The 18,771-nt window shown below is 35.6% G+C and overlaps 1 protein-coding gene across 1 annotated transcript; it reads right to left on the reverse strand.

Annotated features, from left to right (window-relative positions):
- Window positions 1-1,157: 1,157 nt before the first annotated feature.
- Window positions 1,158-12,094, reverse strand: LOC118186666 (uncharacterized). Its single transcript, XM_035356789.2, has 2 exons — window positions 11,984-12,094; window positions 1,158-2,021 (listed from the first exon to the last, which is right to left on the reverse strand). The coding sequence occupies exons 1-2, from the start codon at window positions 11,990-11,992 to the stop codon at window positions 1,446-1,448; spliced, it is 585 nt and encodes a 194-aa protein (XP_035212680.1). The 5' UTR covers window positions 11,993-12,094; the 3' UTR covers window positions 1,158-1,445.
- Between the last annotated feature and the right edge of the window lie 6,677 nt (window positions 12,095-18,771).

The following is an 18,771-nucleotide window of genomic DNA, read 5'->3' on the forward strand; positions in this document are numbered from 1 at the left end:
TCACACTTAAACTATACAATTCAGTTCAACAGCAATATCCCAAAATAATTTTTAAATGAGCATATCTTTAGAATTTCCGATACACAGCCTCACTTCGCTGGAGGTAATTTTTTTTTTCTTTTTTCCCGTACAGTGTTGCCATCAGGGGCGTAGCTAGAGGGGGGCAAGGGGGGCATCTGTTCCCGGACGCAGAATCCAAGGGGCGCCAAACTGATGTTACGACATTTTAGAATTAAATGTTTTCCATCCTTTGCAAGCAGTAGGGGGCGCGAAATCTTCAGTTGTCCCTGGGCGCTGAAAACCCTAGCTACGACTCTGGTTGCCATTGCTCGCTTTGAAATCGTTTAGTTTTTTAATCAAAAATTCGTTGAAGTGTTACAAAATATGAAATCGATAATAAAACAAATTTCAAATTCAAATTAGGGCTTTCACATGCCATATTCTATGGAAGATTACTTTATTCAAATTTTTATGGCTGTAGGTACCGTTGTTTTATCACAGTGTAAGAAACATAGGTACATTCATGCAGATTCTTCATTATATAATTTCTTTAAATATAATACAGGGTGATAATATTTGGTGGTAACAATTTGAAAAGTGAAAAAACGCTTATCGTGAATCGATGCAAAATGCCAAAAGCCAAATGCCTTCTGGACAAATTGCCCCTTTGAACTAAAGAGAGATTCCAAGCCTGGAACTTATATATAAACGTTACTGAATTCTCTGTACATGTCAATTTAAATTTCTAAATTCTGAACTTCTAAATTTTAAAATTTACAAATATTCTCAATCAGTGATTTTTTATGAGCGATTAGAATTTTAAACTTGAATTCGAAAAAATATTGCATACGAATATTTACCTTAACCCTTCGCGGCTGCAAGGTTAAGCAATTCTTTCTTCCCAAACACTCGCGGTATCTGTCAGTTATTAATTTGTAATGCGAACTGCGTTCGTTGATGACTATCAAAAGGTTAAATAAATTAATCTCATTAAGGTGCTATTAAAATTTGTTCATCAGTATTGTTTATTTTCCTATTCTCAATCTTCTAATTTCCCTTAAAATCGACAAAAATAAATATAGTCATAATATGACAAATATGGCAAAGTAAGTGTCGAGAAACAACGTAAAGTCACGCATCAATGACCACAAAAGAAATCAGCGTCATGTTAAAAAAATAACTTTAATTTCTTCAAAAACATAGCTTTTATAAAAGCTCCATTTTAATTTAATCCACATATGCTTTACAATTTCGCTATGTTTGATTACATCGCGAAATTAGTTTTATCCTTTACGCAAATAATGAATAAACAGAAAAATGTTTTATTAACTAATGCCAGGTTAATCTAAATTTATTTGCCATAAAATTAAAAAAAATTGTATAACAGTAATATTTTTAACAAAGAGAGAATTTTCAACAATTTTCTGAAAAACTATTTCTTTTATTCACCACGTGAGTTCAAAAAAATTTCCCTTCTGTACTACTTTTACCGGAAGTTTTTTGACAACTTTTGTCCTTTTGACATTCAGTTGAAGATTAACTACATGAATTGGATAAGGTTCTCTGAAGGTTTCACGACGAGGGACTGGAATAACATTCTTTTTTTCTAAAATGCTAATGGTTGAAGCTGAACCTGTTACATCAACATAGGTATCAGATTTTGATTCATAGTTACTCTCGTACATATCAGTTTCACTTTTTTGGCTCAGAGATATATTAGTTTGAATGTTAAAAATGTTTTCCCGATCCTTTTCAGAATATGAATGATTTGACTTGTCTTTTTCCACTTCTTCTTCAGACTTTGTTTCATAATCTTTATAAATCACATCTTCAAAATCCGGAATATATTTCTGAACAACACTCCTTTGCAGTTCTTTGTAGTTCTTCAAATAAATATCATAGTTCTTTTGTGCTTTTATTAAATAATTATTATTTTTTAATAAATGCGAACTACCGTTGTTCTCAAATTTGGATAACTTTTCACATTTTTGCTTTGAAAAATATATTCTCTTTTTGACATTCTAAACGGAAAAAAAGAGGAAGGAAAATCAATAATAATTTTAAATATGCAGCAAATATTTATTTTATAAAGCGGGTTATATAATCTGTTTGAAATGAAACTAAAGTTACAGTAGTTTTACATAATGCTCTAACTATACGACAGACAACTGTGACAGCAGATGAAAAACAACTCAAGAGGGGGAAAAGTACAGGTCAAGGATTCTTAATGAGTTTTTAAAATCTATTTTATCTGCCTTACACTTAAAACTTGATGTAGTATATATTTCAGCTATCGAAGTCAAGTTTCACTCTATCTTGCACTAGTAATCAAAATTTTCCATTCTTAGCTTGACTGCCATCGAAGCGTCTCTTATTTTCCTTCAAGCAATAATGAAATTCCAACAAATTTTCCTAACAAAATTCTCAACAGAAAAAAAAAAAAAAAACGATAAATTCTTATACAATCAAAACCCATTAAAGGATCATCCTTGCAAATAGAAAAAAAAAAAGGACCTGTTATTAGGAGGATCAATTATCCGTAGTTACAAGGGTAAACCATTTTCGGTATAAATAAAGAAAATATTTAAAGAAATAGAAAGCAATTATAAATAATAAAACAAATCTGAAAGGTTTCAGATTTTAACGGTCGCCCAGAAGGTTTTATTAAGTTTTTTTATGCTGTCGCTAAGCTCGCAGTCTATTATTCCGTTGTTACATTCACACCGACTAACCCATTTTTTGTCTTTTTAGTATTAGTATTAAGCATCGTTTTCTTCGATGTTACGCCGTATACGATTCAAAAGCAAAATTACAAAAATTTTAAACGCAATATAGCAGTACGTTTAGAATTCCCGATGCAGCGTTAAATGTTGGCCTACACTTTTCTGTATTTTTTTCCCCAGTTTTTTCTCAGTTTATCATATCAACATTCAGTTTTCTTACTAAGACAACTTTACAAAACTTTTTTATGTCTTATTATTAACGCTTTGAGTGTTCACTTTATTTATTAAATATATTCTTGGCTCTTACATAAAATTCGATTCAACAGCAAAACCAGAAAACAATTAGGGAACAATTTGAAAAGTGATACAACGCATTTAAGAGTTTCGACGGAAAATGTCGTTTCGAGACTAACACCCCATTCGGGACTAACGTCCCTTTTGGGTTAATTGTAATTGTTATTGAGCACTAAAATGTAAAGCAGTTATATGAAGGAAGAAAACAAATCTATAATAGCGGGAAGAAAATGTTTGATTTTTGAAATAACTATTGATAACTACGTTCAATTTGATACAGAAATTTGTGATCATCTGCTGGTGTTTCCTGAACGAAAAAATATACTTTCTAAGGACACTCAGACTAAGAAAAACATCCTTTTTGGTTTATGTTTTTCAAGATAATTCGAAAGTTTCCGGAAGTTCCATTAATCAGTTTCTTTCCCCAAGTAACAACATCTTAAGCCCTTTTCAAGAAATCGCTCAAGAGTTTGGTAAAATCTGAAAATAATTTTTTCTCCTACTTCGGAGTCAAATTGTAGGGTTACAAGAGAACCCGATCTGCCAATGGAACTTCGAAATCATGTATGCCTAACGGCAAGCTCACAATTTTTTTTCCTGTCTTCCTGATTGAAATTAATTGACTTGATGATTTTTTTTTTTTTAAGGGACAGGAATATACTTGTGGTCTCGAAAAAAATTTTAGACTAAAAAAGAAGCTCTCTTCCACCCTTCTTCTGAACGATGAATAATTTTTTTCTTACTGCGCATTCGAATATGACATTTAACCGAAATCAGCATCTCAAAAATGATTTCATAACCAGTGTATATTATATGAAAATATGTAAATCAGTGCTTAAATTGCGCTGTAGCCCGGCTCCGGTACTTCTCAATTTTTAAGATAAATTACAATTCTAGCCGGAACGCACAGGAGCCCTAAATAAAATGAGCTCCGGTACTTCTTTTTATAAAACTGAGCCAGAATTTCAAGAAAAAAATTTCGAATTCCTAACTTTTCAGCTTAACATTAAGCAGACCTTGCAATAATCTATTTCCCTAGAAATACGAGCTCATGGAACATGAGACGTTCAAGTAAAGTCTCCTCACTCACATGTGGAAACCTTTCCCTTTAAGAAGAGCAATAAATTTGGGGGAGTTTGTTTAGGAACCCCTAAATTTCTCGCCATGCCATCGTATCTAATGTATTGTTATCTATGGTTACAGATAATTATCCTCGCAGGAAGGAAAATTTGCGTTCTTAAATGCGCGTTAAGTGACAGCGAGTACAATAAGAGTGAAATACTGAGATAAACTGCTCAAGCACGTCCTATACATCGTCTTCCCACAGTATCCACTAATGTAATTAAATACGGGGGGGGGCGAAAAGCGTAACCAGCAACTTTACATTCATCCTTAGGAGTCAGATTCAGGACTCATTTTACCCCTGACCCACATCCGCTTGACGGCTATAATTATATCAGCAAAGAGCAGCGGTGAAAGAGAACGTTCTCTCGCACCAAGATTCCTCTCATTTTTTTTGTTTCCACCCACTCATACACTCACGCCCTCATTATGTTTCGCACTCTTTTTAGCATTATCTGAATTTTCATCAGCTATATTTTAAATATATTTAATTTTTGTGATGGTAAAAGAACTTCCCCACTACGATCAGAGCTTAAATTGCGCCGGAGCTCACCGGATCCCGGCTCCGATGCTTCTTAGTTTTTGTAATAAATCATAATTCTAGCCGGAGCGCACCGGATCCCTAAATAAGAAGGTCGCGGCACTTCTTTTATGTAATTGAATAACAATTTCAGTAGAAATTTTTTCTCGAAAATTTTATTTTTAGCAATAAAATTATATTAAAAATGGCTTATTCAATTTCAATTACTTAATTATATAATAATTATTGATTAAATAAAAATTTATTACCGTTTATTAAATAGCTATTAATTGATTTTATAATAATTAACTATTTATTTTAAAATTATTAATGAGTTTAATAGTCATTTTATTTATTTATTTATTCTTGTTCCTCTTTGCTGACGGTCTTCCATAGGGCTCCGGCACTTCTAATTTTTAGAAATTAAGCCTTGATGAAAATGAACAATGAATATGAAAATGAAATTAGTTAGGACTAAAGAAGTATGGCCTACTAACAGGAGTGACCTTCTTTCCGGATGACCTGTAACGAGATTTAATTGTAATTCGCGCATTAGCTTAACATATTTTAAAACGTGAAAGGAAAATTAAAATCAAGCATGCTTTTACCGAATTCGCAATGAGCTGAAATCAATCCTCATATTATGAAAAAGGAGGGGGAAAATGTTGCATAGAGAAGAAATACCTATGCCTCAATCTCTATCTATGCCATTTTTTAAATCCTATGGAATACTTACATTTTCGAAGTATGAGTTGAATAATTATTAATTTCAAATGAGTTATCAAATGAATTCACATGTGTTGAACAATTATTAATTTCAAAATGAGCATATTGTCGGCCATGAGTGAATTCCCAATAAAAACTACAATTAATTCTGAAAATCTTGAAAATGATCTCGGACCGCCATTGGTATCCAAGAGTGTGCTTATTCATCGACATCTGTAGTTTGGGACACTCCTTGAAATACATAACCTTTGTCAAAAAGTTTATAATTATGAGCACATCAAAAACATTCCCCATTATGACCCTTTATTAGAGAAAATTTCAAAATGGCCATGAAATGATACTCTGTAATTTTAGTAGCTCTAATTTCGTGCCCTTGCTTTTCAACAGATAAGTAATACTTTACTTTTCAAATACACTTTCCATTTAAAACTACCTTGTCAGAAAAGTTTAAATATCATACCATATTGTTTACTTGAAAACTTATTATGTATATCAATAAGAAATGAGAGTGAGATTCATTCTCTATTTACATAAAACTAAAAGTAACAAAAATAGTATCTCTCTTTATATATTGCGTGTGTATGTGTGTAATAATTTAGAAATACCAAAGACAGATTTTGTTACCATAAAGACGAAACTTCCAGATGTGGTCGAATGCCAACATCTGCAAATTTCTTCTTTATGCTTCAGAGCTCATTTTGAAACTAACAATTTAACACTTCCTTTTCATTTTCGTTGACACACATTTTATTAATCAATATAACATCCAAAGAACTAAATCACCGTTTATAATTCTGAAATATATTTTATAAGATAGAGCAGAAGTGAAAAAATACCACGCATATGGTAGCTCAAAGCATATTCTTGAAAATGACGACCTTCAGAGCCCTGCAGCTGTTATGCACTCGTTAAATCACTTTTTGTAAACACTATGCTTGATTAATTATGCGTGCATTACTAAGCATATTGTACTGAAATATTTAAAATCCATCTTTCTCAGCATTCATGATCCGATAAACAAATCATTTTAATTCTTTTGTATTTCAAACTTTATTGCAATTTGAATCGCAAAACACTTGTGATTATTCTCATGTTGATCCAATCTTCCTGAAGCGTTCTTGCTATAGCAAAGTTTACACTTTCATAAAGCACTTTTAAGGTGCTTTTACTTAATGTTTTCAAGAGTACAGTATAAACTTGTAGCAAAAGCTTTTTGAGCTGATATTAATACAATTTCTAGCACTATAACTTTAGAAATAGCTTTAAGTAGGACGTATTTAAATATTAATTCTAAAATATAAGTTTTTAAACAAAATTGTTGGAAGTTGTTAAAGTAATTACATGAGGAATAATAACTGCATTTTTCACTTCTGCTGGTGTCAGGGTGTACATTTTCCACTTCCTGTAATTAAGGGCTTTTAAAATGCAAATTTTGTAATCAGTTTCTTGCAGTCTGTAATCTCGTTCGTTCACTTAATGTGTTTATTAAGTTATAACAGTTTGTTAATAGCAACCTGTTTTCATTTGATGTTGGATAAATTTTATCGTTCTTTGCTTAGTATGCTCCAAGCAATGCTAGACTATTTTCATCGAGGTGGCCCAGTGTTTGAACGATCATATGACACCACGCCATACACTATAACTGTGATCCTCCAAAGGTTGATATGAACACAGAGAAGAGTTCATGAAAAAAGTGAATTAAAAATCACCAATATAATAAAGTACTAAATTGAAAAAACTTTAATGAATATTAAAACTAAGACACTTTTTAAAAATGTGGCCTTAAGTTACTTATGGTAAAATATAAATGTCGTACAAAAATATTCCAAATTTTCTGAAGCGGTACTTTATTTTTTGCTTGCATTTCCTGTTTCGTACATGATTGAAACTAGCTTTAGCCACTTAATTCTATCGTAACAAAAGAGAGAAAAAAGCTAGATACAGAATTCTGAGGAGACTTAAGGTTGAAATTCAATAACTTTGAACCAAAGATTGTTAAATTTGCCAAAAGTCACCGAGCACACTCGTCACACTGACAGTGTCAGTCAATTCTACTAACTTAATAAAAGTTTTAGTGTAATGTCTCGCATTAGAAATAAATATGTTAGATATAAATGATGGTTCTGATATATCTGGCAAAAATGGAAACGCAAGTAAAGAGGACAGAAATAAGCAGATTTTATAATGGAATGTGTGTACGGAAATGGCGCGTTAAATGGTAGAGAGCGCTGTTGAGATCGTAAGTAAAAGCGATCATTTGGCTTATAATTGTCCTTCTCGGTGCGGATTTCGCATTACATAAAAGCGTAGCTCGCTGATATACATTTTTTTATGAAACTGCGAATAAAAAAGGAGCTGTTGTTTAAAAAATGTACAGAGAACAATTCACGAGTAGACAGCTGTTGAATTGCAAACATTTGAACGGATTAACTAGCAGATGAGCAAGAAGGGATCGTTTCGTGTTTATAGAACGTGATGAGAGCAAATGCAGAATTCCTCCGATGAAAGACGCTGCAACACGCACATTTAAGGGTAATCCTGCTAGAAGCCCGAGAGCAGATGGATATGCATTGGATATGCATTGGATATGAATGATCCAATCATCTGAAGGATTTTAAATGAGAAAGAAATGCACACGTATCATTTGCAGAGAATAAAAGCGTTGAAACCGGACGATTTTCATTTACACGTTACCTTTGTTTGCTGGTACCACAACAGACTGCAGCAAATTTTGACTTCTTTTGGTACATCTTTCATAAATGAAGCTACATTTACATGTTCAGGCACAGTTCTTACTTTTGGGCGTATGATATTCGATATGGTATGAAATTGCATGCCTACCAGGAAAGATTTTTCCGTTAATTTTTGGGTGGGCATGATACACAGCAACTTAGTAGGAGCATATATTCTATCTCATCGCTTGAATTGCCGCACGTACGGCCAAATTCGAATTGAGAAGGTGGGAATATACCGAATGTAACAGCCCAGGAATTTTAGATGAACTAACCCTGTCTTGGGATCGCTATGAAGATATCTTATTTTGTAATGTCAGTGCAGTAACTGAAAAAAAAAAAAAAAAAAACTCGATAACTAGAAGAATTTTGCTCTCATTGGCTCAGCAAGCATTCGATCCCATTTCATTTTCTATTCCAGTGACTCTTTTACCAAAACTATGACTCCAGGAAAGCTGAAATCAAAACTGAGCTAGAATATTGAAATAGCAAAACAATTAGCAAAGCAGTTTTTAAAGTGGGTTGATGAACTTTATTTACTGAAACTTGTGAAATTTCCAAGATTTATACTGATTAATGATGATTCCTCAGTAAAGCTGCATACATTTTTGTGATACATCTGGTTTAGGTTATGCACCAGCTGTGTATATAAGGAGCAAGAGTAAAAGAGAAGTGAAAATTCAACTAGTAATTGCCAAATCCAGAATCAATCCGTTAAAGAAAATGTCTATTCCAAGATTGGAATTGATGGCTTGCAGCATTGGTGTTAGACTATCTCTTTCTGTTAAAAAAGCTTTGAATCTTACAATATGAGAGAATACTTGACAGATTCATCGACTGCGTTACATTGGATTCACAACCAAGGACCGTGGTTCAAAATAGTGTTAAATAAATTAAAACATTTTCAAATAAACAAGACTAGAAACACATACCTGGCTCAGAAAACATCGCAGATTTACCTTCAAGAAGTTGTACTGTAAAGAAATTAATTGATTTCAATTGGAGGGAGGGACCGTTTTTACTCAGCCTAAGAAGATTTATAGCCCATCGAGAGCGACTTCTTTTTATTTTTCTCCGCCGGCCCGCTTAGGAAAGATGTTTGTCGGCGTCTGTAAGTCCCGTCGACGACTGAAATCATTTCTTAGTGCCTTAAACCTAGTTCCCCAAAGCCTATCTTTGAAAGGAAAAGCGAGTGATGGAATTAAGAAAAATAAAATAAAATAGAAAATGAAGGGGTGTTGGTGAACGAACTTTAAGATATAGGAAATCATGCACGAGATGAGAAGTAAAGTTCTATGTAAGTGCCAAAAATTTGGAAGGCAACATTGTATGCAACACGGCAGTACGACGGAAACTATTATATCATGGCTTCGAATAGTTGGAAATCAGAAATGAAATGTTAGTGCATTCCTTAATACGCTTAATGGGGTATAGGTTATTAAAAGTGTAGCCCAAGCGTAGCAGTGTTTATTAGCTGGCTTCTGAAGGTGAAATCTGGCTGTTTCTGGCCAGTCGAAGATGTAATGGGCTAAATCCGCAGCTGCTTTGCAGATGGATTGATCACTGTCACGAAGTCCGAAGCACTTTAAATAGCTCAAATAAGGGCCATGACCAGCGGATCTCTAATCATTTATAGCGAAAACGGGAGTAATTTCGTTGGTAGAAATAATCTTTTCAACTCGATTGATTGGAAATTTGTCGAAATGGAGGCCAGTTTCAAGAAAATAACTTGGAAGTTAAATCCCCCTACCGCGGCTTGCTGGGGAGGGATCAGGAAGGGCCTTATACAGCTAGTGAAGAAAGTATTGCGACGTGTACTAGGTAATGCAAGTTTGACGAACGAAGAAATGTCAACTTTGATTTGTGAATGCGAGTCCATAATAAATGCAAGGCCTATTTACATACATATACGAAAATCCAGATGACTTGCAGTCTTTAACTCCAGCAGTGTTCCTGTAGCATATTCAAGAAGTGTGTTTTCCTGATCTGGATCATATAAACCAAAGTCAATTTCACAAAAAGAATTTAATACCAACAACGTCTTAGAGAAAATTTGAGGCAAAGGTTTAGAATAGAGTATCTTGGAAAACTACTGCTCAAATGATCTTCAAAACTTCCAGAGCAGTCAACAAAAATTGGTGAGATTGTCTTAATGGAAAATGCCAATCAAAAACGTACGTTTTGGCCGCTGGAGCGTGCAATCCACATTTACCTTGGTAAAGACGGTAATGATAGATTAGTGCGTTTGAAAACCGCTTATGGAGAATTACTAAGACCTGTGCAACGTATGTACAGTTTAGAAATTCAAAGCTTCAAGTAATTCAAACGAGAAGGAGGAACATACAGGAAAGAAGTTGGAGATTCTTCACGAAGTTCTTAAGGACAAAATCGCCAGAATTGATCGGAACATTAAAACGCATACTAAATTCAAGGACTATGAACTTTAACTTAGACTTTGTAGTTTTATAATTTAATTCTGATATAATATCATTTATCAAAAGGTGGGAGAATGTTGCGTTATTAATGTGATTAAAAGCGCCATCTGTTATCTTTTTATATCTTAAGTTGCTCTTTAATGGCAACATTGTTAATATATCTCTGGAATAAGTTTGTTTTGAAAATATTTTGTTGTTCTGTTGTTAAAAGAAATAAACGGAGTTTAAGAAAAAAAAAAAAAAAAAAAAGTTCGAGTTTCTTTTGTCTTATCCAACACTTAATTGACATCGAATCAAATCTTGAATACAGCATGGAAATTCGAAATAATTAAGGTCAATCTTTACATTATGGTAACTTAGCGATTTTTTGGCGACCAATCCTGCTACAGCAACCTGCTAGTTTTGTTTTGGACGCCATTTCGTTTTCACGAAGTAATTTTTTTTTTTTTTTTTTTTTTTTTTACTCAACATTTTTCCAACAATCTGCTAGCCGAATTACGCTTATACTAGAACTTTTATGGAACAAAAATGCTTAATCATGACGAAGATTAGGTGCGAAACTGAGAGAAAGTCCAGAATCGCAAACTGCTTGCCGCGTTTTGCATTGCACATACACATTTGCGTTGCACATACACGGTATCCATGTACACGTCGACCTATTTTCACTTAAAAGAACATCCCAGAATTGCACAGAAATGGCATTGCGCACACTCTTTATCTATGTACACATCGACATATTTTCACTTAAAAAGTCAAAGAAAATTGACAAAAATCCAATTCTTCTTACTCTTGTTAAAAGCGCCAAACAAATAAGTGGGCGATTCTGCACTTTAGCAGCGAAATTGTTTCTAAGTGCTTATTAGCTAAAATCACGATCGGAATTTTCAGGAAAATGTCACATTACATGTCTCATGATCTCTCATTTCTCTGAGACAAAATAATCGATTCGAACTGTGTACTTCTCAGATTATTGCTAAAGTCCTAACTAGTAACCTTTATCGCCTTACCAAAATGTCGCCAAACTACCTGTTACCATATTCTAAATATTAGCCATAATTAATACTGAAATGCGTTCCAATAGAAAATGTATGGACAGAACAGAAATCAGAATTTGCATAATTTTCTTTAAAAAATAATAATTTTACATATACAATTAAAAAATCTAGAATTTTTAGTATGTTACTATTATGTAAATAAAATAAATACAAAAATATAATTTCATAAATCGTTGGACTAATTATAGTACATATTTTTGATTAGCACTGTTTCATCAGTACAGTAGTTTACAGAAATTAATTAGCCGCGTTAAGTGAAGAATGCATTATCTTATATAAGAATCGTTGATGCATAAACAAAACCAGGAATATTAAGAATCGTTATATAAAACAGTTATCTCTTTTTTAATAATAAAAAACGTACTGATTTACATACCTTATACATAGTTCATTGTAAAAATAAGTATGCAGTTAAAATGATTAAAAATCAAATTTTTAAGCTATCATTAAAATTCCAAAACATAAAATACACTTCGTTGCATGCTATTCACGGCAGTTGCACGATGTTGCCATTTTAATTTTCTATTTTGTCAAAATTAAATAAAATATCTGTTAGTGCATGATAAGTGATAATAATAAACATATCTTCTATCTGTGCACTTGTGATATAATTTCAATTATTTCTGTAAGTGGAATAAAATATTGCTTAATTATCCTTTTTTCATGCTTAAATGGAAAACATATGCTACTAAATTTGCTGATATACTGACAAACATAATTTACATTTTAAGGGAAACATTGTCAGGGAACTTACACTATCCGACATTGAAAATGCAACACCAAGAAGGAGTGTCCGAAAATTACGCAAATTTCAAGGCAGACGCACGTTAGCGAGTTATGTGAATGATGTGAAATGCGCAGCTCTCCAGGGCACATTGAAGAAGATACAGGCGAAGGAACCTGCGGAATGTTCAATTTTTGTGCCGTTATTTCTGTTAGAGAAATTAACATAGAAAATTTGTTTTTGTCTCAGAGGATGCGTGTAATAGCAAAGAATGCCAGGCCGTCTTCAACGGAGGCAGTTCCAGCAGACAGACGATTTTACGAGGGGCATGGTGATTGGACTGAGAAGGGCAGGTTGGTCCATACGGCAAATCTCAGCTGACACACACCTGGACGCGCCCACAGTGCACCGGCTGTGGCGACGATGGTTGGAACAAAGAAATGTGGCAAGATTGAGGGGCGCCTGTGCAGCCAGAGTGACGTCAGCACGCGTGGATCGACGCATCCGTCGACCAGCGGTGGCGCACCCGCAAGCCACTTCTACCTTCATTCTGCAGCATACACTGGTGTGCAAAAATTAAGGACGAAGTCGAAAAATTAGCATATCAGCTGAACGAAGAGGCAGAGCGGACAGAAAGACCAATCAGGAGATTAAGTAAGGTAATGTACGGTAGCACATGCGCAGATATGCAGGTAGACGTAATGGGGGAGTGTCTGAGTAGTATAAAGCATGTTGTCGGTGTAAGATCAGTATTTCTGGCAAAGAGATTGCACGCCGTATAGCAGTTAAAATCACACCGAGTTGCTGCCTCAGCGAGAAATGGCGAATAATCAATCTGTTAGACGACATCTGGATGCTTTTACCCGAGGTCGAATCATTGGGAAGTTGGAGGAAGGCCGCAGTGTGACAAGTGTGGCTGCAGAGTTCGGAATTGCTCACAGCATCGTTCCACGATTTTGGAGATAATTTCAAACTACAGGAACAGCTATCCGTGGGTTTAGTAGTGGTCGTCCACGAGAGGAACCACACCCGCAGATGACCGGTATATTGCCTTACAGGCCAGAAGAAACAGGCGGCAGACAGCGGGAGAAATCGCTAGACACACGACACAGGCGACTGGACGACCGATATCGCGTTTTACCGTGGCCAGAAGACTGCACGGTGGTGGTCTGTTTGCACGACCCCTGTACGGTGTGTACCTCTAGCGCCTGCCCATCGGAGAATCATTGGGAAGTTGGAGGAAGTAAAAACAAAACCAGGAAGTTGGAGAGACAATGAGTGGGGACGAGTACTCTTTACAGATGAGAGCAGATTCAGTCTGAGTAGCGATTCTCATCGCATACTCATCTGGAGAGAGCGGGAAAGCCGCAATCATCCCTCGAACATCATTGAAAGGGACAGGTATGGAGGTGGCGGTGTTCTCGTTTGGGGAGGCATCATGCTTGGTAGTCGTACAGACCTTCACTTCTTCGACGCAGGTTCAGTCAACGGGTCCCGTTATTGTAACGAGATTCTTCTTCCATATGTGCGTCTTTTTAGGGGCGCTATGGGTCCGCAGTTCTTTTTCATGGACGACAATGCACCATGTCATCGCACAGTAGCTGCCGAACAGCTCTTAGAGAGTGAGGATATTGAACGTATGGATTGGCCGGCATGATCTCCGGATCTCAATCCCATCGAGCATGTATGGGATTTTCTAGGCAGACGCTTGGCAGCTCGTACCTTACCACCAGCAACGATTCCGGAGTTTCGATTGGCGCTGCAAGACGAATGGGCAGCAATGCCTCAACAACTCATTGACACCCTCATTCTCAGCATGGGCAGACGTTGTGAAACCTGCCTAGCAGTCAGGGGAGATCATATCCCCTATTAAAGACCGGATGTTTCTTGCTGGACACCCATCACAGGGATGTTTCGGCCTTCAGTCGCATTGCGCTCCATGCTACTTTTTCAATAAAGCTTCTATTTATCCCTCTGATTTCTCTTTTAGTAAGTGTTGCTTACATTACTCATGTCCTTACGTATTGGGGATCTTACGGTATTAAATGTGTTGATTTGGAAAGTACAAGGTTATATTGAAAAAACCGTCTCGTCCTTAATTTTTGCACACCAGTGTAGTCAAGATATCCTTGAATGTTCCCATATCCACCAGAACCGTTTACCATCGACTGGTGACTCATGGCCTGCACTTGTGGCGTCCGTTAAGAAGACTGCCATTGACCCTAGATGATAGTCTGCAATAGTGCCGGGCTTGTGCGATGTGGACGACGGAATGGCATAAGGTCGTGTTCTCAGATGAGTCACGTTTCTGTTTCTCCAACGATAGCCGCCGCTTACGAGTGTAGAGACAGGTCCAATCTGGCAGCAATTATTAAAAGCCCCCCATCATGGTTTGGGGCGCAATTACGTACGATTCCAGATCACTTCTAGTTCGTATTCGGGGCACTATGAGGGGTAAACGATACGTGGATGATTGTGCTGCGCCCGGTGACACACACGTACCTTCAGGGAGTGCCCAATGCTCTTTATCAACGCCCCACCACACACCCCTCGCATCAGAAAACGTGCTGTGAGAGGTGTACAGATGCTACCCTGGACATCTTTCTCTCCTGATCTCTCACCAGTCGAACACATTTGGGATGTGATTAGACGCCATTTGCAGATGCTACCATTGTCTTGTTCAGAAGACGAACTGTGGCAAATGGTTGACAGGAAATGGTGAACCAACCATTCCTCAAGACACCATCCGCAGTCTCACCGACTGCGTACTTAGACGTGTTGCTTCGTGTATCGCCAACCAAGGTGGTCCTACAACCTACTCAGTCGACTCTGTTCTCGCTCTGTATTATTCATATCATTTAGAAATAAAGATCACTTATTGTTCGTTGAGAATCTCTCCGTTTGCCGAATTTCATCACTTTCTGGCCACTCCTTCTTGACGTTGCATTTTCAATGTCGGGAAGTTTAAAATTGTATACTTCGCTAATTTTTTGCAATAGCTCTGCAAACATCGTGGCGCGATGCTCAAGAGAAACACAAGCTCTTCGGCGGAGAAATTAAGTGATGAGCTATCCTTAAGTAGGAACGGACTTTTTGCTAATTTCCTTGTAAAGAGAGACCAGAAATAATTTAGTAAAAGCGTAAACTATGAGTATATATCAAAAACTAAAGTAACAATAGCAGTAATGTTATCCATGAATGGCAATCGCGAGGTAGAAAGCCCTATGAAGATATCTTCGCTTTATTTAAAACTTCGAGATTAAGTGTATAAAGTGTATCAAATTATAGCGCGCTTAAGTAAATCGTTATTATTATTATTATTATAAGAATCGTGAAATTACTTTTAATTATCATTTTCACTAATTACGTCAATTAGACGCTGCTGTAATTTAATTCTTGATGGAAAGTAAAATAACACTCGAAGCTTAAATTTTCCTAACAGACGATGAAGAGATAATCATGTATGTTTTTAATGCATATTTTTGGGCAGAATTAAAGAATAATAAAGAATATAGAACTTGACTCACGGTTCGCAGTTGTAAATGCAATTCACATTTTTAAGGGTCTATGTATATGCAGACCTGAAGTAGGAAGAGAAATCATGAATATGCGATCAGTTAATACAGACAACCTTAAAACTGCGCATCATAAATTTCTCTATAGCCTTACATTGACAAGGATATTAAAATTAATATGTATGTAATTATTATTGTGTTGTATGCGTATGAGATCGTAATAGACATCTTGAATTTATTTTACCGAAAGGAACGCTTCATAATTCTGGAACTTTCCTCAAAAATACTCGTACAGATCTCAGTATCACAAAGCACAATCAGTAGTTACCCTTCAAACTGCTAAGAACGTCAAACACAACGCATTGCAAAGCGCATCTAAACAGCGAAGCTCATACGAAGATATCTCCATACTTGGTGATTGAACTGAGAGTAGATGCTCTCTCCGGTCTTATATAGTTTTCCCCTGGTCGTTGAGAAATCTTTAGTACCTATCATTTCTCAAAATTACTTAAGGTATATGAAGAACGGATGTGGTTACAGTTACATATTAGGATCAATTACAGTATCAATTAGTTTGTAGCATATTTAGGTTATTTTGAAGCAGGAGACGTGAAAAATGTGCTATGCCCTCGCCGGAACTCTGGACCTCTTGAATACGCGTCGAGTATACTTCAAATTACACCACAAAAACACGCGGAAAGAATGTAGAAAATACATTATATATTCCCCCTTTTAAAGGGCGACTGGGCATGAGGGAACCCAATCGCCAAATCTCGATGGTGATGAATTATCGTCACCACCTTTAGTTTGGGCCCCACTGTAGACTAATTAAGTTATTTTGAAGCAGGAGATGTGAAAAATACGCAGTTCCCTCGCCGAGACTCGAACCTGGACCTCTTGAATATGTGCCGAGTGAGCTACCGTTATACCAGGAAAGCATGCTGACACAAGGGAGAAAATGTCTTATAAGTTAAACAGGGAGAGGACCAAAATGCCGCCAGATGGTGTCCAAATTTGATACCTTTGATATTTCTCGTCAAAACAATAGCTAGCTTGGCGATATCTGGCCAATTAAGCGACAAAGCTATTTACCTCAGTGTTAAATAGACATGCTCCTGTAATCTTACTTCTCCGGCAGAGCTTCGTCTCTTTTAAGAATTTCACGTCACATTATAATAATAATAATAATAATAATAATAATAAAAAAAAAAAAAAACCACTAGTTTCACATATAATTTCACTAAAATTATTTACATCTATACACAAATTCGTAACAGTTGTTTAAAATATCTCGAATAGAGCGTTTAGATAAAATTGCAGGGGTAATAAGGGATTTAGTCGCAATTAGATGTCTCGCAACAGAAGTTTGTCCTTGCAATTAACAAATCCGCGCAATAGTTACTGCTATACACCGTCTACACAAAGAGAAAAAGTTGCTCTGCAGCACAGTAAAGTCACCCTCGAGGACGTGCCGCTTGACAGCATTTCGTCTCCGCAGGGTGATTTTGTTCCTAAAATGATTGGTTAAAATTTCTCTTTAGGATAAGTCATGGTCAAAGCTTAAGTTGTGCGGAAATCGGCTCCGGTACTTGATAGTTTTTGAGATAAATCGTAATTCTAGGTGCAGCCTTAAATGAAAAGTCTTCGGCACTTCTTTTATGTAAGTGAAGCACAATTTCAGCCGAAAACTTTTATTTTAATAATAAATAAACCTTAAAAATTGAGAATCAATTTGTCAGGTTTATTTCTCTGAAGGAATCCTTCTAAGTTCCTCTTAAGGAACTTATCTTTCGCTGAAGAACAAACACTTTGACGGAAGTAGAGACTTTTAAGAAAAAAAAAAACGCCTCTATGCAGACTTTTTGAACTAACCAAATATAGAGAACGAAAATTGTCACTTGTACAGTGCATTTCTCACAGCTGGAATTGTATCGACACGGCAATGTGGTCAGAAAGTGTTGGACTTTCTTTTCATACCTACACATCCTCTGTTAAAATTTCTCCATACTCTCCTACTGTTTCCAGTATTCTCTCTGTTCTAATTAGTAATGCTTTAACTGTCTAAGCTTTTTTTCATTGGTGCACTGGTTTTTGTTTCTATCATTCCCTGAAATAGTAAATTATACCATATATTCAGAGCTTAAATTCAGCCGAAGGGCAGCTGAGCTATTTCTTAGTTTTTGAATAAAAAATGGTAAGTCTAGCTAGAGCCCCAGATAAGACGAGTTCTGATATTTTGTTTAAGTATTTATCATTAATTTAATGATTTTTACTTACCTTTTAATTTAATTATTAGTCATTTTATTTATTCATTTTCTGTACAGCCTTCCATAGGGCTCCAGCCTTCTAATTTTAGAAATTAAGCTCTGGGCACAGTACAGTTTAGGTTCCAATTCTTAACCTGCTTTCAATTGTAAGAATTTGGGATTCCTTGCATTACAGCAAATAACAGTTAATTTTCTTAGGAGTGATTTGTTTGTCTGGGAAAGCTTTATGGCAAAATTGCATGTACATTTTGCGAATTTTAAATGGAAATAACATTTGCAGACCCGGAGGGATGTGAGTTTATGAGTATTGTATGTCAACATCACAATGTTGTTTAAGGAACATTTGTTAAAAATGTAAATAACTGAAAATTATGATGGAATACCTAATATTTATTTTGTTTTTAAAAATTTAAAATAAAATTGCTAATGCTATCAAAACTTGAGTTGCTCGTTTTGAAGAACCTACAGTTTTTTTCCTTTTTTATTTAAATTTTATGTACAATTAGTTGTTTATTGACATTTAATAATGTGCAAGGAGGAAAACTTCTTAACATATTATATGGAATAGAAGAGGAAAATATTCTGCGCATCAACATACATAATACACTGGTTATCATAAATTAAGGGAAAATCACAAAAATCATGATTACTGAAAAAG

The sequence above is a fragment of the Stegodyphus dumicola genome, chromosome 4 (assembly GCF_044657685.1).
Source record: "Stegodyphus dumicola isolate Sdum_Otavi_A_Nest chromosome 4, ASM4465768v1".
NCBI classification, from domain to species: domain Eukaryota; kingdom Metazoa; phylum Arthropoda; class Arachnida; order Araneae; family Eresidae; genus Stegodyphus; species Stegodyphus dumicola.